The 21,412-nt window shown below is 38.5% G+C and overlaps 1 protein-coding gene across 2 annotated transcripts in view; it reads left to right on the top strand.

Moving 5' to 3' along the window:
* The first annotated feature begins 11,447 nt into the window (after positions 1-11,447).
* Positions 11,448-21,412, top strand: part of RBMS2 (RNA binding motif single stranded interacting protein 2) — a 71,769-nt gene continuing 61,804 nt past the window's right edge. The window contains exons 1-2 of one of the 2 annotated variants that reach the window (XM_045462713.1): positions 11,448-11,812; positions 11,913-11,988. Coding sequence is in view for 1 of the 2 variants with exons in the window: in XM_045462712.1 (XP_045318668.1) it covers positions 12,909-12,974 (66 nt within the window). In the remaining variant the exon portion in view is untranslated. Of the gene's footprint in view, positions 11,813-11,912; positions 11,989-12,670; positions 12,975-21,412 lie in introns of those variants that run through there. The other variant, XM_045462712.1, reaches the window with a different exon arrangement.

The raw sequence follows: 21,412 nt of genomic DNA on the forward strand, positions 1-21,412 counted from the left end.
TGAGTTCAAGCCCCACATTGGGTATACAGATTATTTAAAAATTTATAAAAGGGGGGGCACCAAGGTGTCTCAGTCAGTTAAGTGTCCAGCTCTTGATTTCAGCTTAGGTCATGATACCAGGGATTGAGCTCTGTTTTGGGGCTCCATGCTGGGTATGGAGCCTGCTTGGGATTCTGTCTCTCAAAAAAAAAAAAAAAAAAAAGAAGTTGTTCAATAAGATTGTTAGATAAAAGATCAGTATCCAAAATTTAGTACTGTTCCTATACTGAAGTAATAATTATGGCTATTTATTTACTTATTTTTTTTAATGTTTATTTTTGAGACAGAAAGGGTGTGTGTGGGAGGGGAAGAAGGAGAGGGGGACAGAGGATCTGAAGCAGCCTCTGTGCTGACAACAGGGAGCCCAGCCTGGGGCTTGAACCCATGAACTGTGAGATCATGACCTGAGCCGAAGTCAGTTGCCTAACTGACTGAACCACCCAGGCGCCCCTATGCCTATTCTTCAGAAGCTACATTTATGATAGCATTACAAGCTGAAAAGTACATGTGAATAAATGTAGGATGTACAAGAATATTATAGAGAATTTTTTTTAAGTTTATTTATGTAGAGAGAGAGTGAGCATTTGGGAGGGGCAGAGAGAGAGAGAGAGAGAGAGAGAGAGAGAGAGAATCCCAAGCAGGCTCTGCACTGTCAGTGTAGAGCCCTACATAGGGGTTAAATTCATGAACCGTGAGATCATGACCTGAGCTGAAATCAAGAGGTGGTCACTTAACTGACTGAGGCACTCAGGCACCCTAAGAAATTATTAAATGGAAAGGCATGTCACATATTGCAAACTCTAGTCTGGCTCCCATGATCCTTGCCTCTGATATTCCTGCCTTTGTTTAAGTTCCTCCTCTTGAGTATAAATGGGACCTGTGACTTCCAGCTCACAAATAGAATATGGCAGAGATAAACTGCCTTATTGGCTTTCAAGAAGCAAGCAGTCATGTTATGAGCTGTCCTCAGGGGAAGGCCACATGGCAAGAAACTGAAGGCAGCTCCCAGCGAACACTCAGCAAGAAACTTAGGCCTTCAGTCCAACAGCCTGCAAGGAACTGAATGCTTCCAAAAATCAAGTCAGAGAAGTTGATCCTTCCAAACGTGTGCCTCATGTTAGAGCTGAGCCTTGGACAACACTTTGATTGCAGCCTAGCTAAGCCATGGCCGGACATCTGACCTATAGAAACTGTGAGATAATAAATATATGTTGTTTTGTACCCCTAAATTGGCAGTAATACTATTATACAGCAATAGATAATTAATACACCATGTTCAGTGGAGGAAAACTCCAGAGTAATTGATAAATTCAATACAGTTCCAGTCAAAATCTCAACAGGATTTTGCATAGAATTTATAAGAAATCTAAAAATTATTTTTAAATCTAAAATTTTTATGAAAGATAAAACAGTTTTTATAAAACTGTGTGGCAGGGGCACCTGGGTGGCTCAGTCTGGCTCAGGTCATGATATCATGGTTCGTTAGATCCAGTGCACACATTCTCTAGCTCGCGTGTGCACGCTCTCTCTCTCTAAACAAACAAACAACTGTGTGGTAAAGATGTGATTTACTTTTTAAGAAACCACCAATCCATTTTTCCAAGTGGCCGTACCATTTTACTTTTCCACCAGCAATGTATGAGGGTTCTAGTTTCTCTACATTCTCACCAATATTTGCGTGTGTGCACGCTCTCTCTCTGTCTCTCTAATTATTATAACCATTCTAGTAGGTATCTCTTTGTGGTTTTAATTTGCATTTCCCTAATGCCTAATAATTCTCAGCACCTTTTCATGTGCTTATTAGTCATGGATGTGAAGTGTCTCTTCAAGTGTTTTGCCCATTTTTTAATTAGGTTTTTGTCTTATTGTTGAGTTATAAGAACTCTTTATATGTTCTAGATACAGGTCTTTTATCAGGTATATCATTTGTAATGTCTTCTTATGGCCAGTGACCTGTTTTTTCATTTTCTTTTTTTTTTTTAATGTTTATTTATTTTTGAGACAGAGACAGAGCATGAATGGGGGAGGGTCAGAGAGAGAGGGAGACACAGAATCTGAAGCAGGCTCCAGGCTCTGAGCTGTCAGCACAGAGCCCGACATGGGGCTCGAAGTCACGGACCGTGAGATCATGACCTGGGCCAAAGTCGGACGCTTAACCTACTGAGCCACCCAGGTGCCCCTGTTTTTTCATTTTCTTGATGGTATCTTGTGAAAGTAAAAAGTTTTAAATTTTAATGAAATCCATTTTATCATGTTTTTCTTTTATGGCTCATGCTTTTGGTGTTGTGTCTAAGAGCTCTGCTAGCCCAGAGTCATGAAGATTTTCTCCTATGTTTTCTTGTAGAAGACTATGATTTTAGTTTTTACACTTAATTCTGTGACCCATTTTGAGTTAGCTTTTGTGTATTGTATGAGCTTAAGGGTCTAAGTTTTTGTTATTTGGTGTTTTTTGCATGCAGATATCCAATTATCCCAGCACTGTTGATGGAAAAATTCTTTCCTCATTGAATTGTTTTGATTCCTTTGTTGAAAATTAATTGACCATAAATATAAGGGTTTCTTTCTGGTCTCAGTTCTATTCTATTGACCTACATTCCTGTTTTTACAGCAATACCATGTTATCTTGTTTGCTTTAGCTTTTAGTAAGCTTTTAAATCAGTATAAATCTTTCAACTTTTTTCTTTTTTCCAACTTTTTTCTTTTTCAAAATTGTTTTGGTTCTCCTAGGTCCTTTGTATTTCCATCAGCTTGTCAACTTCTACAGAGAAACCTGCTAAGATTTTGATAGGAATTGTCCTGAAACTATATACATATCAATTTGGGGAAAATCACTATTTTAAGAGTTACTTCTTTAATATCTCTCAGTGATGTTTTATAATTTTCAGTGTATAAATCTTACATTTGCTGTGTTAAATTTATTTCTAAATATTTAATTCCTTTTGATGCTATTATGAATGGAATTATTTTCTTAATTTCATTTCGATCTGTTTATTGCTAGTGTATAGATATACAGTTGATTTTTGTATATTGATCTTGTAGCCTATGACCTTGCTGGATTAATTTATTCTAATAGTTTTATTGTGAGTTGCTTGGGATTTTCTACATAGACAGTTATGTTGTTTATGAATAAAGATGATTTTATTTCTTCCTTTCTAATCTGGATGTCTGTAAGCTATTTGGTTTTGTTGTTGCTTGATTTCTTTTTCTTAGCACATTGTCTAGAAGTTCTAGCATAATGTACAGAAATTATAAGTAGACACCCTTGCCTTGATCTTGCGGGGAATGCATTCAGTCTTTCAGCAGTAAGCATTATGTTAGCTGTAGGGTTTTTGTAACTGTTCCTTATCTGTCAATTAAAGCAATTCCCTTCTATTGAGAGGTTTCATCATGAGTAGATAGTAGCTTTTGTTAGTTGCTGGTTCTGCATCCACTGAGATGATCTGTGCTTTTTCTCCTATATTAATATGTTATATCATGTTACTTGATTTTTGGATGTTTAACCAGCCTTCATTCCTGGAGTAAATAGCAGTTGGTCATGATGTATAAACCCTTTTATAAATATGTTTGAGTTCAGTTTACTAATATTTTGTTAGGGCTTTTACATCTTTATTCATAAAGGATATTTGATATTTGTATATAGTTTTTTTGTCTTAAAAAAATTTTTTTTAATGTTTATTTTTGAGAGACAGCACGCAGGCAGGGAACGGGCAGAGAGAGAAGGAAACACAGAATCCAAAGTGGGCTCCAGGCTCTGAGCTGTAAGCACAGAGCCTGATGCAGGGCTTGAACCAAAGAACTGTGAGATCATGACCTGAGCTGAAGTCGGACACTTAACCAAGTCACCTAGGTGCCCCAGTTTTAGCATATTAAAAAAAAAAAAATCTTTATTCAAAAAAAGTAAAAAATAAATAATCTTTATTCAACTTTTAACCACCACTAGTGGGCACTAACATTGATTTTTTTTTTTTAATTTACTCATGTTAAAAGTATACTTTAATGATTTCTAGTACATTTACAAAGTTATGCAACCATCACAACAATCTAATTTTTTTTTAGGTTTATTTTGAAAGAGAGAGCAAGTGGAAGAAGGGCAGAGAGAATTCCTGTCAGCACAGAGCCCAGTTTGGGGCTGGCTCCCATGAACCCTGAGATCATAACTTGAGTGGAAATCCTAGAGGCAGATCCTCAACCTACTGAGCCATCCAGATGCCCCACAACAATCCAATTTTTTTTTAAGTAATTTCAGTGCCAGATGGGCTCGAACTGATGACTCAGAGTTGCATGCATGCTCTGTTGACTGAGCTAGCCAGGCACCCCTAATTTTAGCATATTTTCATATTCAGCATATTTTAGTAAGTTGATGATAGTGACTCTAACATATAAAGAAAGAAATTTGCCATTAGCCATCTAAAATTCAGTGAGTTGGCTCTGATTATCAGGCTGCAGGTTATTAGATTTGTAGTAAAGAATAAGATGGATTTGTTAAGACAACTACCATGTTAAAATATTCAATTTGAAAAAATTCAGTTTGAAGAAAAATGGTGGATTTGTGATATTCAACATAGTGTCATCTAAATATCACGTATGGGTGAAAAAATACATCTTGTACTTGTAAGATGCTTTATAATTGACAAAAGTACTTTTACAATCATTATCCGATTTGTCATAATAATCCCTGAGAGATACTGTGCCCATTTTGTAGAAGGGAAAACTGATGTTTTAAAAGACTAAGATTTCGAAGTGCTTAGCTGACTCAGAACATGCAACTTTTGATCTTGGGGTTGTAAGTTTGAGCCCCATGTTGGGTGTAGAGATTACTTAAAAATCTTTAAAATTTTTGAGCTTTTCCAGTTTAACACAAAGTGGTAGAGCTGGCTTTAAATTTCAAACTTCTGGTCTAAATGTGTACAAATTCCATGCTTTGTTTTCCTGGTATTTGCTAAAGGTTGCATGACCTATATCACCCAGGAGGCGGCAGTGTTATCTTAATATTCATTGAGAATGCATTTTCCCATTGGAAGTAACTTAAAAGGAAGTGAAAATTGTGTTCTTTCAGTTAATTCTTTCTTCTTTTTTAAGTTTATTTATTTATTTTGAGAGAGAGAGAAAGCATGAGTAGGGGAAGGGGGGGGGGGAGAGAGAGAATCCCAAGCAGACTCCACATTGTCATCATGGGGCCCATGCAGGGATTGAACCTACAAACTGTGAGTTCATAACAAACACTTAACTGACTGAGCCATTTAGGCGCCCCTCTTTAAGCTAATTTTTGAGCATAAATTATGTTTGGGTGTTAAAAAAGTTAAGTTGGTTCCTCTACTGGGGAGCTCACAATCTGGGTGCAAGAAATGGGAGAGTCAAGCAGAATTAAAAGCCTACTGAGGGGCACCTGGGTGGCTCAGTCAGTTGAGCATACGATTCTTAATTTCAGCCCAAGTCATTATCCCAGGGTCTTGGGATTAAGCCAGCCCTGTGTCTGTGTTCCCACAGGCAGGCGCGCTCCCTCTCTCTCTCTCTCTCTCTCTCTCTCTCTCTCTCAAAAAAAAAAAAAAAAAAAGCCTACTGCAATTTTGTACATAATGCTATAGGAATACAAACTTATAGTGGACCTTTTGGTGTAGTGTCTTTTTTTTGTTTGTTTGTTTTTAGTTTTTGAGAGACACGGGGGAGGGGCAGAGAGAGCCAGAGACCCAGAATCTGAAGCAGGCTCCAGGCTCTGTTAGCACAGAGCCTGACTCGGGGCTCAAACCTATGAACCTGTGAGATCATGACTGTAGCTGAAGTCAGACTACCCAGTAGTGCCATTAGTAAATCATAGGGTGGTTCTATTTTTAACTTGAAATTTTTTTTTTGTTTATTTTTTTAATGTTTATTATTAAAAAAAAAATTTTTTTTAATGTTTATTTTTGAGCGATTCAGAGTGCTAGCAGGGGAGGGGCAGAGAGAGAGGGAGACAGAATCTCAAGCAGGCTTCAGGCTCTGAGCTGTCAGCACAGCTGAGCCCCATATGGGGCTCGAACTCACAAACTGTGAGATCATGACCTCAGCTGAAGTGGGATGCTTAACCGCAACTGAGCCAGGTACCCTTATTTTTTTAAGGTTTATTTATTTTATTTTATTTAAAAAAATTTTTTTAACGTTTATTTATTTTTGAGACAGAGAGAGACAGAGCATGAATGGGGGAGGGTCAGAGAAAGGGAGACACAGAATCTGAAACAGGCTCCAGGCTCTGAGCTGTCAGCACAGAGCCCGATGCGGGGCTCGAACTCCTGGACCACGAGATCATGACCCGAGCTGAAGTCGGCTGCTTAACTGACTGAGACACCCAGGCGCCCCTTAAGGTTTATTTTTGAGAGAGAGTGAGAGAGAGAGAGAAAATGGGAGCAGGGCAGAGAGAGTGGGGGAGACATAGAATCCCAAGCAGGCTCCAGGATCTGAGCTGTTGGCACAGAGCCCGATGTAGGGCTCAAACCCATGAACCCGTGAGATCATGGCCTGAGCCAGAGTAGGACACTTAACTGATTGAGCCACCCAGACACCCCTGTTTTTAACTTTTTGAGGAAGCTCCATACTGTTCTCCACAGTGGCTACACCAGTTTGCATTTACAGCAGTGCATGAGGGTTCTTATTTCTCCACATCCTCATCCTCATCCTTGTCATTTCTTGAGTTTTTTATTTTTTTAACAGATGTGATATCTCAGTGTGATTTTGATTGGCATTTCCCTGATAATGAGTGATGTGGAGCATCTTTTCATGTGTCTATATACAGTTGTAGTTTTATGTAAATCTTCTTGTTTCCATTATAAGTTTATTTCTAGAAATATTATCTAGTGTGAATTTAATAGGCCAAAATATTGTTCATTACTGCTACGTGAGTAGTAGCTTTATCAGAGCTGGTTTGAGGAGAATAATTGAACTTTCACCTCTGGAATCCTAGGATTATTCCTTTATTACTTCTGACCTCAAAATACATATTTATCAGAATTTTCATTTTTATTTTTTTAATTAAAAAATTATTTTAAAGTAGCCTCCATGCCCACGTGGGGCCTGAACTCTCAATGTTGAGATCAAGAGTCTTATGCTCCACAGACTAAGCCAGGGGCCCCTATCAGAATTTTTAATTTTATAGGCAAATTAGATTGGTATGGAAAGAAGTTTGAATTGAGAGGCAGAAAGTCTGGATTCTGGTGTCAGTTATGCCATTATTTGACTGTCATGACCTTTGCAAGTGAGTTTACCTCTTTAGGTTTGTTTTCTCATCTGAAAATGAGAGAGGACAAAGGAAAGGAACTATCAAGTTAATTGGTATTCTCTTTATCATCTCCACAGTCTCACAGTTTTCGCAATGTTAGGTTTAACTGTATGAAATTGCCAGTGTTCAGCTATTTGAAGACATTCATATTTGACCTCAAGAGACAACCATTTTTTCAACCTAGTTGTTAAATTCAGTTGTGGTCCCTATTGGGATAATCTGAGTTATTTATTTTAGGAATAGTTGAGACCAAGTAAAATTAATGTGTCAGGTGTGAAGGAAATATACATTTAAAGAATATAATATTACCATATAATCTATATAGTCCATTTTGGGTATGTATAGAATCCAGTCTAGTCTGTTCTTTCTACATTGTGCTAATTTTCTGGCCTAGTGATTCTAGGTGATTTGATTCCTGCATTTCTTTAGTGTTTGGCAGGGGAAAAGTCTACTTGAAAATTTTGGTAGGATATTCCTTACAGTAATTTTTGGCCACAAGTATCTGTTGCTATAGGAGAGGAGCACATATTATAAGTGCTGATATCCAGCATGTGAGTTAAATAATTCTTCAGAGTTGTCTTTTTCCCTGTTTTCCAATAAATTGAGTCAAGGAGTTAAGAAGCCAGCTTTCCCCAATTTCTGGTTTTAAGCCAATTTTGTCATTCCATCCTACATCAGAAGCAGGTGGGGCTAAAATTTCTTTGTTGTTTGATGCCAATCCTTAAGTTTTCCTGCTTAAGGAAGCTGATATGTTAAATAAACTCTTTTTCACTTCTTCCTAAGGCATTATCTCATCTTTTTACCACGAAATAACTTTTTGGTATATTTCCATTACCTATTCTTTGGGCACAAAAATTAATAAAAGGGAGGAAAGATAATCCACAAGAGAATATTAATAGCTGGGTGGAGGTGGGGGTGGGGAGCATCCTCAGCCCTAATATACTTTGTTTAGTTTTCCAAACTAATTTAGAATTTCACTAGCAAACTGCCCTCCCTGCTTTCATATGCATGTGCTACTTCAGCCTGGCTCCCTTTGAATGTCTATCTAGGGCTAGCGCATCTGCAGGTAATACATTCTTTTGAGTTCTCCACCCTGATGTGGAAGGGCTGATAGTTGCATGCAGACATCTTTCAACATAAAAATCAGAGTTGATCTAGCCCCACCCCCTTTACTTGAGACACTTACTTAAAAGTGTTGGTTTTTTGGAGAAATAAAAAAAAAACAACAGTCTATCTTGAGTCAGAGGTGCAAATGTCTCTTTCCAAGAGGTTTCCAGTAACTCCTCTATTTTACTTTTTCCCCTCAAAACAACTCTTGAGTGCTGGGCCCATAAGAACCAAGAATTTGAGAGGCATTGACTAGATCTGGAAAAATGTTGCCAATATAATAGGCAAAGCAGTTGGGGGTGGGCATCAAAATAGACACAATGGAAAAAATAGGATTCTTCCTCCTCTCATATGCCTCCTGAATCTCACCATTGAACTCTGTTATATTCTCTGTCACTTCTACAAAACTCCATAACCTCCTTTAAAAATATACTTACCAAAGGGGCGCTTGGGTGGCTCAGTCAGTTAAGCATCTGACTTTGGCTCAGGTCATGATCTCACGGTCCATGAGTCAAGCCCTGAATTGGGCTCTATGCTGACAGCTTGGAGCCTGGAGCCTGCTTCAGATTCTGTGTCTCCCTCTCTCTCTGCCCCTCCCTTGCTCACCCTCTGTCTCTCTCTCTAAATAAAAGCAAACAAAATAAAAAAATTTTTAAAAATGTACTTAGAATAAAGGATGTAGTTTGCAGTCTTATTGGTGCTCTTTGACATAATTAGCCTTTAGCGTCAGTTCACAAACCTAGGACATTTTACTTCTATGGCCTTGAACTTCTTAGACTACAAAAATCTAAAGTCTATTTTTTTTAATGTTCTTAAAAAAGTTTATTTATTTTGAGAGTGTGTGCACATGCAAGCGGGGAACAGACAAGGAGAGAGAGAGAATCTCGAGCATTCTCTGTGCTACCAGTGCAGAGCTGGACACAGGGCTCAAACCCACGAACCATGAGATCATGACCTGAGCTGAAACTAGGATTTGGTTGGTTAACCAACTGAGCCACCCAGGCGCCCTTTAATTGTGGAGTTTGTTCTGCCAGTCTTCAAGTCAATTTCTGGGGTATTTAGGATGATAATGATAGTTATCTAGTTGTATTCACGACACAAGCCTAGAGTCCTCCTACTCTGCCTCTATCTTCCAACCTCCTCCTGATACTGCTCATTTTAGAGGAGAGAAATGGTATTAAATCTTAGGGTGCATGAAAATTCTATTTTTCCTTTTTTTTTCTAGATCTGTTTCTATTTCTTGGAGTGGTAGGCTCCACTCTAGAGAAGTGGAGGCTGGGGTGTCTTAAATCTAATGAGCTTTGTTTCTGTATTATTTCCTTTTTTCTAGAGATAAGAAATGTTTCACTAATTTCCAGGAGATCAGAGTTAAGAAAATAATTTTTTTAATGTTTATTATTTTGAGAGAGAGAGAGAGCATGAGCGAGGTAAGGACAGAGAGAGGGAGAGAGAGAATCCCAAGCAAGCTGCACAATGCCAGCACAGAGCCTGATGCAGGACTTGATGCCATGAACTGTGAGATCATGACCTGAGCCAAAATTAAGAGTCAGACACTTAACCAACAGAGCCACCCAGGTGCTCAAGAAAAGAATTTCTGAATGATCAGATTATCCGCTTATAGAAGGTAGGGAAATAAATGAAATTGGATGGGTGATTCCTGAAATTTCATATCTAGTATTTCTAGTTATAGTTTAGCCTGCCTAGTCCTAGTATAATCTTTTGAATGTAATCAAGATACTGGTTTTTGGAAATACTCACTTCAGATCATTAAATCTGGGTTATACAATATCCAGAGGGATACATGCTGGAGATAATAGAGCAATTAATTATAACAGAGCTAATATCGGGGCGCCTGTGTGGCACAGTCGGTTGAGCGTCCGACTTCAGCCAGGTCACAATTTCGCGGTCCGTGAGTTCGAGCCCTGCGTCGGGCTCTGGGCTGATGGCTCAGAGCCTGGAGCCTGTTTCCGATTCTGTGTCTCCCTCTCTCTCTGCCCCTCCCCCGTTCATGCTCTGTCTCTTTCTGTCCCAAAAATAAATAAACGTTGAAAAAAAAAAAAATAACAGAGCTAATATCTATTGAGCGTTTACCAAGTGCCAGGGACCTTCCTAAGGGGCTTATTATGTATTGCCTTATTTCATTTCATGACAATTTTAGGAAGTAGATACTATTTACCCTATTTTACAAATAAGAAAAATCCAGACGTGGGTTATTTTCAGTGTCATTCATTTTGTAAGTGACAGGACTGAGCTAAAATTTAGATTTGATTCCAGAGGGTAATGAAGTAGGTATTATTTCCATTTTGCAAATGAGTGAATTAGAGATGTTGAGTACCCTAGCATAAAGTCACATAAGTAGTAACTACAAAAGTGTCAGCATTTGAACTCATGTCTGCCTCTCTCTAAAACTCATAGTTTTAATTATTTTAAATTCTAAAATACCATTGAGTGTTAAAGGATGCAGGAGGAAAACAAAACACATTGAGCATGTTAGAATTTTTTTAAATGTTTATTTATTTTGAGAGAAAGCTCACGTGCATGTGTGTGAGCTGGGGAGGGGCAGAGAGAGAGGGAGAGAGAATCCCAAGCAGGCAGCAGGCTCTCAACATGGAGCCAGATGTAGGGCTTGTTGCAGGGCTCAAACCCACAAACTCTGACATCATGACCTAAGCTGAAATCAAGGCAGGCACTTAACTGAGCAACCCACGACCCCCGAGAATGTTAGAATGAAAAAAAATAAAATAAATTAGGTTGACTGGCATTATAAATCAGGCCTTAGAGATTAAGGTTTTTGTGCCACATTGTTAGGGTAAGGGAGAAGAAATCAACTAAGAACCTAAATGGCATGGATAACTTGGCATATAAAGAATGAAAATCTATGAGGGCAGAAAAGGGACTTAAAAAAATATGGTAGCGCTGGGAGATACCTTTTAGTAATTTATTTATTGCATTTGACTGCTGTTCTTCCAATCTCAGTTGTAGTTCCCACATTGAGGCTGCTCCCACCCTTCCTGTGTCCCTTGAGCTGAGCAGGCACTTCCTGTCCTATTGGAAATGAAAGTTAGAGTTTGGGGGTGGTATGTGATATGTGTGTATTTTTTCTGCAGAATGTTAGTACTGTGGGTTCCATTATCACAGCAAAAAGGTGACAGGAAAACTGGAATAGAGACTACTGGGACTTCATTTAAGAAAGGGTTTGGGCTTAATGTTTGTCGTGGCAAAGCCGACAAGGTTAATTTAAGAGAACATGTATGATGGCACAAGGTGACCTGAAGAAGAGATTTGAAGGCTTTGATTCTATATCCCTGTTCCATTTGGATTGGTAAGAATTACTGGGTGTCATTCTGGAATTTTTGGTTTCCTACAAGTTTCTTATTAAGGCTACTTCCACAGGACATTACTTTGAAACTGTTTGAGGTGAGTGTTGTCTCAACTGTGTTAGGTTCTTCTTCCCTGAGAACTTTGTATTTTTTTCTCTGTGAAGCTTATGTTTTTTTACGGATATTTTTTCCTACAGCTCTACAGCTCAGAGACAACTTGAAGCAAACATCCCAACTCTGTGAACTTCAGTTTGGGCATAAATTCCAGATTTGGTGAGTAACTCTTAACTGTTTCAGCTTCATGGACCTTGAAGACTAGAAAATGGTCGGGTAAAGAATCAAACAAGATAGCTTACAGTTGTTGAAGAAAGTGCTAGGTAGGCAATTTTATCTTAATAAAGCTGGGGGGAAAGCAAAGAAATCACTAGGCACCAAGTTTCATGGCATAGTTAAGTTTGATAATTCCTTCGTAAGTGTGAAATCATGCCTGGGGGATTCTGATGCCTGGGGGAATCTGAAAAGGGGTGAGAAGCATCAGCCCATCAGCATGAGTCAAGAGGAATAGAACTATCCACAGATCTGAAACTAGTTATTTTCCGCAGTCTGTCTCTGCTGTTTGGTGAGCTCTTCTGTTTGTTCTTTCTTCGTGTCTTAAGATCACTGTAAGTATAAAGTGTGGGAAAAGTCCTGAGCTCATCTCACATATTCTTTCTCAGTAGAGTTGTCTTCATGAGTTCTCTAAGGCAGTGTATCCCAGTGGCCCCTTTAAAATCAAACTTGAAAGCTTTTTCTAAATCTTGTAACTCTAAGGGAAAAAAAAAAATCCTCAGTGTCTTTTCAGGAGAAACAGAACTTGTTCATATTGGAGAAGGGATGGAGTTGAAAGGGGTAGACCTAAGAACTTTTCTTTTGCTTTAACTACTAAGACTGTGGAAAAAAATAAATAAATAACATCTTGGGCATTAGGACCCAGTGGAAGTGCCTTATTCAGACTCTTGGTTAACTTCTCTCAGTGACGTAAACAAGCAGCCCCAGCTCTTTCTCTCCCGCCCCCCCATCTCTCTCCCTCTTGCTCCTTTTCTCCCCCTTTTTCCTCCCCCTCCCTTTTCCCTCTCATTTTCTCTTCCCCCCCTCTCTTCCCCCTCCTTTTCCCTCCCTCCTCTCTCTCTCAGCTCCCTTACATTAAAGAGAAAATGCTGCTATCAGTGACTTCCAGGCCTGGGATTTCGACTTTTGGCTATAACAAGAACAACAAGAAGGTAGGGAAAAGTGCTTTTTTGGAATCCAGCTACTTCCTTTCCTGGGGATCCGGGAGTGCCCTTGGCTTTAACATTCTTCTTAAGAGGGGAACGGAATTCCTCTCTCTGCTCAGCGCCTCTCCCTTTTCCAACACTTCTTTCGGCATCTTTTCTCACCTGGTTTTGAAGTTCCAGCAGTTTATAGTCCCTGTGTGTGAGGCCTGAGAAGGCAGGGGAATTAAAAACAAATCAAAGTTGCAAGTTTGTATCTTTGTGAAATGAAGTTAGTTTGACTTCCTGCTGATATACCCAGTCTCCACTGGGATAATAATGTCATCTCAAACCCTGGTCCTGTGCTCACTCTCTCCGAAGTTATTTTCATCTTTTTGAATAATGTTTTTCCCCCTCTCGGGCAACCTTCCTTTCTACTCACTCAACCAGGATTATCAGGTGGGGGAATTAGAGTGAGGGAAATCACAACAGCTTCATCAAGAACAAGGTATACTCTAGACTGCCCCACCTAGCCATAGGGAAGGAGTGGTAAGAGAAGACATACTTTGGGATTAAGGCAGAAAGTTCTGTGATTCTTTGGTTTCTGCTGCTGAGCTGCTGCTTAGACCTCTGCTGATGGCCAGGCTCAGCAGGGATCCTTAGAGTTTTTGTGATTAATCCAGGGTTGCCAGAGAATTGTGTCGTGCTTGGGGACATGGGCAGTCTAATGAGAGGTGGACAGTTATGCCCACATTCACCAGGGAGTATCCTTGGCAGTTTCTTGGCATTTCAGGGCACACAGTGCTGATCAGAAGGAACTTCGTGCTGTAGGAGAAAGACTCTTTAGCCTCTTTCTTGGCATTGTAACTGTTCTTTGAAGAAAAAAGATGACCTAGATGTGTAGGGATCTTTTGCCCATCTGATGGAGTGTTAGAGGGTGTGGGAAAGATTCCTGCTGCTTTCTCATATACCTAAAGATGCTACTATAGGTAACTTAAAGTGTCTGATCAAGGCAGTTGGTAAATGTTTAGACCCAAAACACTTAGAATCAGTTTATAATGGCATTCATTCTGGTTTATATCCTTAAGAAATATGGGTACCTATATGTTTGTTGGTTGTCAGTAATAGACATACACTTATGAATATGCGATTTAAAAAAAAAGTTTTGGGGCGCTTGGGTGGCTCAATCGGTTAAGCGTCTGACTCTTGGTTTCCTCTCAGGTCATGATCTCATGGTTCATGAGTTCAAGCCCTGTGTGGGGCTCAGCACTGACAGCAAGGAGCCTGCTTGGGATTCTCTCTCTCCCTCTCTTTCTGCCTGTCCCCTGCTCATGCTCTCTTTCTCTCTCTCAAAATAAATAAATAAACTTAAAAAAAAAAAAAAAGGAAAAAGTTTTATTTATTTAAGTAACTCTGTACCCAACATGGGGCTTGAACCCATGACCCCAAGATCAAGAGTTGCGCACTTTTACAACTGAGCCAGCCAGGTGCCCCATGAGTATATGATTTTGATAGAAGGATATTACATCTGGTTTTGTTCCTTTTAAAATTTATATAGTACTATATGAAACTTTCCTTCTTAATTTTTTTTCTCCAAGTCTCTCAGGTTACCCAGACCCATTAAAATAAAGTAAAATGAATTCTGGAAGTTAGTTTTTTTCCCTCTTAGGGGTTTCATGTATTTGATGCTGTCTAAATTAGCTCTCTTCACTCCCTTTCTGCCTTGTAGTATAGGAAATATTTAACCAGCTTCTAAATCTAGGGTAGCATAAGGGACAAAGAAGCATAATTATGGACTTGGATTCAAATCTCATATCTCTTCTGATAACTTGTAAGGTTTGAGAAGCCATTGAGAAAACATGGTTAGGTACATACTTATTAATGTATTTGTCAAGAATTCTTTTGGCTCATGGGGCACCTGGGTGACTCAGTTGAGCATCCAACTCTTGATTTTGGCTCAGGTCATTATTCCAGGGTTGTGGGATTGAGCCCCATGTCGGGCTCCGTGCTGAACTTATTGCCTGCTTAGGATTCTGTCTCTCCCTCTGCCCCTGTATCCTGCTTACACATATGTGCGTTCTCTCTCTCTCTCTCTCTCTCTCATTTTCTCAAATTAAAAAAAAAAAGAATTCTTTGGGTTTTTATAGGTCTGTGTTATGATGACATCACTTTGTAGCAATGTATATGACTCCTTGTGTAAATATGTAGGTTGGTGAATATTGGGTATATTTAAAACATTACTATGTTCTTTGTCTTTGTGTTGACATGTGTTTATTTCTCTTTTAGGAAGAATGTTTGGATGGATTTGTTCATGTAATTTGTAAATTTTTATAACCAAGGTCACGTTTTTAAAATAACTTTTGTTTTTAGTAATACATTTAAGACCTGCCCATTAAAAAAAAAAATTAAGCATAAAGAGGCATATAAAATAAAAATTAAGTCTTCCCTTCATGTCTGGAAGTTCCTTACCCAAATCCCACCCCTCAAGGAAAATAACTGGTAGCAATTTGGTGTGTGTATCCTACCAGGCTTTTCTATGACAAGATAAAGTTTTAATTTTGACTTTGGCTTATTTGCCATTTCTATTAAGAGCTGTTTCTCAAGTAGATCAAGCCTGTATAATAAAGTTCTTGGACTTGTCCAAAATGTTTAAAAAACTGAAATAACAATAAAAATTTAAACTTTTGAAAAATACAAATTATAAATATCTGCTTTTGTCCATCATTACGTTATACAAAAATCTAGTATAATAGATTTGTAGAGATCTGCTTTCTTTATGGAATTTTTACATCATAATTTACTGTAGTCATCACTTCTAGTTGGTAGAGTAAGAATAATTGCCAGTGAGCTCAGAAAAGCCATTTTTACCTAGTGTTGTGACTTGCTTGAAAGTGTATTAATTTTATTTACTTGACCTTAACAAGTAGGTTTGTTTTATTTTGAAACATATTCATGTACTTCATTTGTCAGGGACTTTGTTACCTGAGGAGTCTATGACAGTAGTTTTCTTACTCTTTTTTGGTTATGGTAAAAAAGGAATACAGTCAAGGAATGTATAACTCCTAATAAAGGCAGATTCTTTCTCAAGATGTAGTGTTGAATATTCATTCTTTTCTCTAGAATTAAAATAGTCACAGAAGGGGGGAATGTGGATTTCAAAGACTGATTCTACAAAACAATGTAGTACATGTTTTAAAAACAGCTGTTTTAATGGCCTTCGCTTACTCTTTGGTTCATTAAAACTTTTTTTTTTTTTTTTTATTGTTTTAAGGTAAAAAGATCAGAGTTCTAGGATCTCAACTCTTTTCTTCAGTGTTAGAAAGAGTAGCTCGGTAGAGAGATTTTGAGTATAGGTGAGATTGAAAGAGGCAATGTTTGGAACTGAAGGAATCTCAGACTTGTAAAGGGCCTAACCACGCCTTCCCTGACATCATCTTCCTGGCATGTGTTGTTATAATTTAACTCCTCAGAGCATCAACAACTATTTCCTGTGGAAAAAAAAAGAAAGGAGATTGTGTTTAACTTGGGATAACTTGCCTTTCCCAGCCTATTTTGCATAAATTTCTATTTCCTCTTGATCTTAACTTATTGAAGATCAGTAAGGGGGGTTGGAAGTAATGATGAGAGTAGAACTGACTGCTGGGCATTGTCAGATCTTCACTCTGAGAAGCATGAGTTACATGAAATTTTTGTTTACTCAGGAGAGAAGCAATACTATAATTGTTTATGTATTTACAACAGGGAAAGATAATTGTGTGTTTACTACATATTCAGCTAGTTTCTATCAAATCAAACTTAGTAGAACTGAGGACTAAGAATGTTTAGGTCTAACATCTCTTGTCTGGGGGCGGCTATTCTGTTACTGGTAATAAAGTGGACTCGGTTAGAGTTTAGTGGTAATGTCTCTCTGTTGATTCCTCCTTTACGTTTTTGAGCACTACTACACTGATTATCTTTTCTACTGTAATACGTATCCCACATGATCTCCTTGCCTCCTGTTTCTCCACCCTCTAAATAACTTTATACTTGCTGCTGCTATAGTCTTCCAACATCCCAATGGTCTAGTGCTGAGCATTTCTTGTATAAAAACCTTTAATGGCTCCGTATTACCTGCCAAACAAAGTCCAAATCCGTAGCCGAATACTCACTATTTATCCAGCCTTTTCTTATCTTCCCCACTTACCCGCCTTGATTCCACTACCTTTACTCTGCTCCACCCAGTGGTTTTACTTGCAATTCTCTGGATATACCCTTTAGTTTACATTTTAATTCCATAAGAAAATATGCAGTAAGAAAATACAAGAAACAGGATGATAAAATATAGATGAGAATAAGAGGTCAGATGGAATTAAAATACATATGTGCAAACCATAGAGTTTTATCCTGGAAGATGAGGACTGAAGATGAGCCGTTGATTTTGTCACTACAGAGGTGGTTGATAATTTTGACGAGCAGTTTCAGAGTGGGGAGCAAAAGCAAGGTTGGAGTGGGTTGATGATTGTAAAAGGTAATGTAGTATAGATGGTGTGTATAGATTAATCGTTTAAGAACTTTAAGATGGAGTCAGGGCACTTGGGTGGCTCAGTCGGTTGAGCTTCCGACTTTGGCTCAGGTCATGATCTCACGGTCTGTGAGTTCAAACTCCACGTCGGGCTCTGTGCTGACAGCTCAGAGCCTGGAGCCTGCTTCGGATTCTGTGTCTCCTTCTCTCTCTGCCCCTCCCCCACTCATACTCTGTCTCTCTCTCTCTCTCTGTCAAAAATAAACATTAAAAAAAAAATTTAAGAACTTTAAGATGGAGAGCAGAACCCAATTAAGCAATGGGCAAGATATGAATAGGCATTTCTTCAAAGAAGATCTACAAATAACCATGAACAAGGTGTTCAGCATCATTAGCTATCAAGAAATGTAAATCAAAACCACAATGAGATACCACTTTGCACCCACTAGGATGGTTGTAATCAAAATGACGGGTAATAACATGGAGTATTGGACTCTTCATACACTGCATGTGGGAATGTTAAATGGTGCAACTTCTTTGGAAAAGAGTTTGGTGGTTCCTTAAAAGGTTAAGCATACTCCTAGGTATATACTCAAGAGAAATTAAAACATGTCCACATAAAAACTGTACACCAGTGTTCATAGCAACATTGAAGGTAGAAGCAAGCCAGATATCTACCAACTGATGAACAGATAAATAAAATGTTGTATATATCCATACAGTGCAATTTTTGGAATTTTATTCATCAGTAACAAGGAATAGGGTACTGATACATTCTACAAAATGGATGAACCTTGAAAAATATTTTGCTAGGTCAAAGATGCCACTCACGAAAGCCCACATATTTTATGCTTCCATTTATATGAAATGTCCTGAATAGGCAAATCTATGGAGACAGAAGGTGGATTAATGGTTGCCTAGGTCTAGGGGGAAGGGTGATGGTTGGGGGTAAATGGGGAGTGACAGGTATTGGGTTTCCTTTTGGGGTAATGAAAATGTTCTAAAATTGATTGTGGTAATGGTTGTGAAAGTGTGATCTAAATACCGTTGAATGTATACTTTAAGTGGGCTAATTACATGGTGTATAAATTATATGTCAATAAAATCATTTTAAAAAGATAGGGAATAGAAAAATGAGATAAAGGCAGAAACAGGATGGGGGTGATATTGAGAGAATTTTCTTAAAGATGGGAGATATGGGAGCCAAAATGTAAAAAGAATCATGGCGAGGTACTTGATTCTTATTTTCTAAATATGTATGTGCCTATTTGTGTTCCTTCTTTGTGATCCTTTTATTTTTGTTGTGCCTCATGTATTCAGCCTCTGATCCTTTGTTGTTGTCCCTTCCTTTTGGAATGGCCTTTCTGTTCATTTGTTCACTCCACCCACATTCATTAAACTGCTCCAGTGTGCTAGGCCCTGGGGCTACAGCATGACTGAGGCTGTTCAGTAGCTCAAATAAAACTGTCTTTTAAAACCCTATCTATCTCTTTAAGTTCAGCTGAAAAGTTACCTCTTCTATAAAGCATCTCCTAATCCCTCTACCTCCCACCCCCAAAGAGGACTTTTTTTTTCTGAGCCTCTATAAAATTTTGTATTTCATATATGGTAATTTATGTAATTTTGTGTTGTTTTGGAATCATTTAGGTGATTGTCTTATTTTCATTGCTGGAGTGTAAACTCTGTAAAGGTAGATACGGTGTCATTCAGTTTATTATGCCCCATCATTCAGTTTATTATTCCCCAAAACACCTGATTTTAATTTTTTTTTAATGCTTATTTATTTTTGAGAGAGATAGAGTGTAAGCAGGGGAGAGACAGAGAGAGAGAGAGAGGGAGACACAGAATCTGAAACAGGCTCCAGGCTCTGAGCTGTCAGCACAGAGCCCGATGTGGGGCTTGAACCCCAAACCGTGAGATCATGATCTGAGCCAAAGTTGGACGCTTAACCGACTAAGGCACCCAGGCGCCTCCTGATAATAGCTTCTAAAGCCTACTCGTAGATCCTGAAAAAAATCTACCCTAATAAATGTAATTAAGCTAATGTTAGGCATTAAACTAAGGTTAAACAAAGGAAGGCAGCATTGTATTCTGTACAAATTGTGTAATATGGAGTTAGAGCTGAATTTAATTGTGGCTTTTGTCAGTTTGCTAGCTGGGTGCTAGTTCCAAGTTTCTTAGGCTCTCTAAGACCTTGAGTTTTTCATCTAAAGTACTGATATACTTTATTGGATTCTTTTGAGAATGCATAATATTTATAATCACATGTTAGGATGTAAATGGCCTATTCTTTTCTTTTTTTTTTTTTTAAGTAAACTCTATGCTCAACATGGAACTTGAACTCATGACCCTAAGATTAAGAGTCACATGTTCTACCACTCACTGAGCCGGCCAGACACCCCAACTATTACTTCTTATATCAAAAAAGCCTTTTTTAATGCTTTATTTATTTATTTATTATTTTAGGTATGTATTTTGAGAGAGAGAGAGTGTGCTTGCAACCATAGAGGCGGGGGGCGGTGGGGCAGAGAGAAACAGGGAGAGAGTGTCCTAAGCGGGGGCTCGATGTCACAGTTTGTAAGATCTGAAATCAAGACCTGAGCTGAAATCAGGAGTTGGGTGCTTAATTGACTGAGCTACCCAGGCACTCCTATTAATTAATTTATTATTTTTTTTAATTAAAAAAAATTTTTTTTTGAGAGAGAGAAAGAATGTGAACAAGGGAAGGGCAGAGAGAGAGAGAGGATCCCAAGCAGGCTCTGTGCTGTCAGTGCAGAGCCTGATACGGGGCTCCATCTCAATAACTGTGAGATCATGACCCAAGTTGAAATGAAGAGTCAGTGACTTATCGGACTGAGTCACTCAGGTGCTCCTTTTTTTTTTTTTCTTTAAGTTATTTTGAGAGATAGAAAATGAGGTGGGGGGATGGGCAGAGAGAGAGAGAGAGGGAGAGAGAGAAAATCCCAAGTGGGCTTCTCACTGATAGATAGATGCTGGGCTCAAACTTGCAAACTGTGAGATTATGACCTGAGCCGAAACCCAAGAGCGTCGGTTGCTTAACTGACTGAGCCACCCCAGTGCCCCTCCTATTTTTTTTTAAATTAAAGTTTTCATTAATTTATTTATATTTTTTTACTGGGTGTAAACGCAGTGTGGGACTTGAACTCACCACCCCAAGATCAAGAGTCGCATGCTCTTTCGACTGAGCCAGTCAGACACTCCTGTGTCTTTCTAAAACTTTTATGATTTTAGTGGGATTTGGGAAGCTATAGAGGTAATTACATATATTCAGTTCAAAATCTTCTATTCATTCTTCATCCCCCTCCGTGTGGCTTCTGCCCCTCCTAGCCCACTAAGAGAAATCATCATAGTCATCAGGTATTTCCCCCCGATCCCAACTTCCCCACCCCAGCTTTATTGAGATATAATTGGCATATAACATTCTGTAAGTTTAATGTGTAAAATGTGATGATTTAATATACATCTGTATTGCAAAAGGTTTACCACTTTAAGGTCAGATAACATATCCTTCACTTCAAATAGTTACCTTTTTGTTGTTGTTGTCGTTGTTACGGTGAGCACATTAAACCTCTACTGTCGTAGCAGCTTTAAAGTATATGTTACCATGGTATTAACCATAATTAATCACCATGCTGTACATTAGATCCCTGGAACTTACTCCTCTTATAATTGGAAGTTTGTACCCTTTGACCAACATCTCCCTATTTTCCTTACCCCTTAACCCTTGGCAACCACCATTCTATTCTCTGTGTCTATGAGTTTGATGTTTTTTGATCCCACATGTAAATGAGATCATACAGTATTTGTCTTTCTCTGACGTCTTTCACTTAGTGTAATGCCCTCCACGTCCATCCGTGTTGTCACCAATAGGAAAATTTCCTTCTTTTTATGACTGAATAATAGTTGTTTGTATGTATATACAACATTTTCTTTATTCATCCGTCAG

This window comes from Leopardus geoffroyi, chromosome B4, assembly GCF_018350155.1.
Source record: "Leopardus geoffroyi isolate Oge1 chromosome B4, O.geoffroyi_Oge1_pat1.0, whole genome shotgun sequence".
Taxonomy (NCBI): domain Eukaryota; kingdom Metazoa; phylum Chordata; class Mammalia; order Carnivora; family Felidae; genus Leopardus; species Leopardus geoffroyi.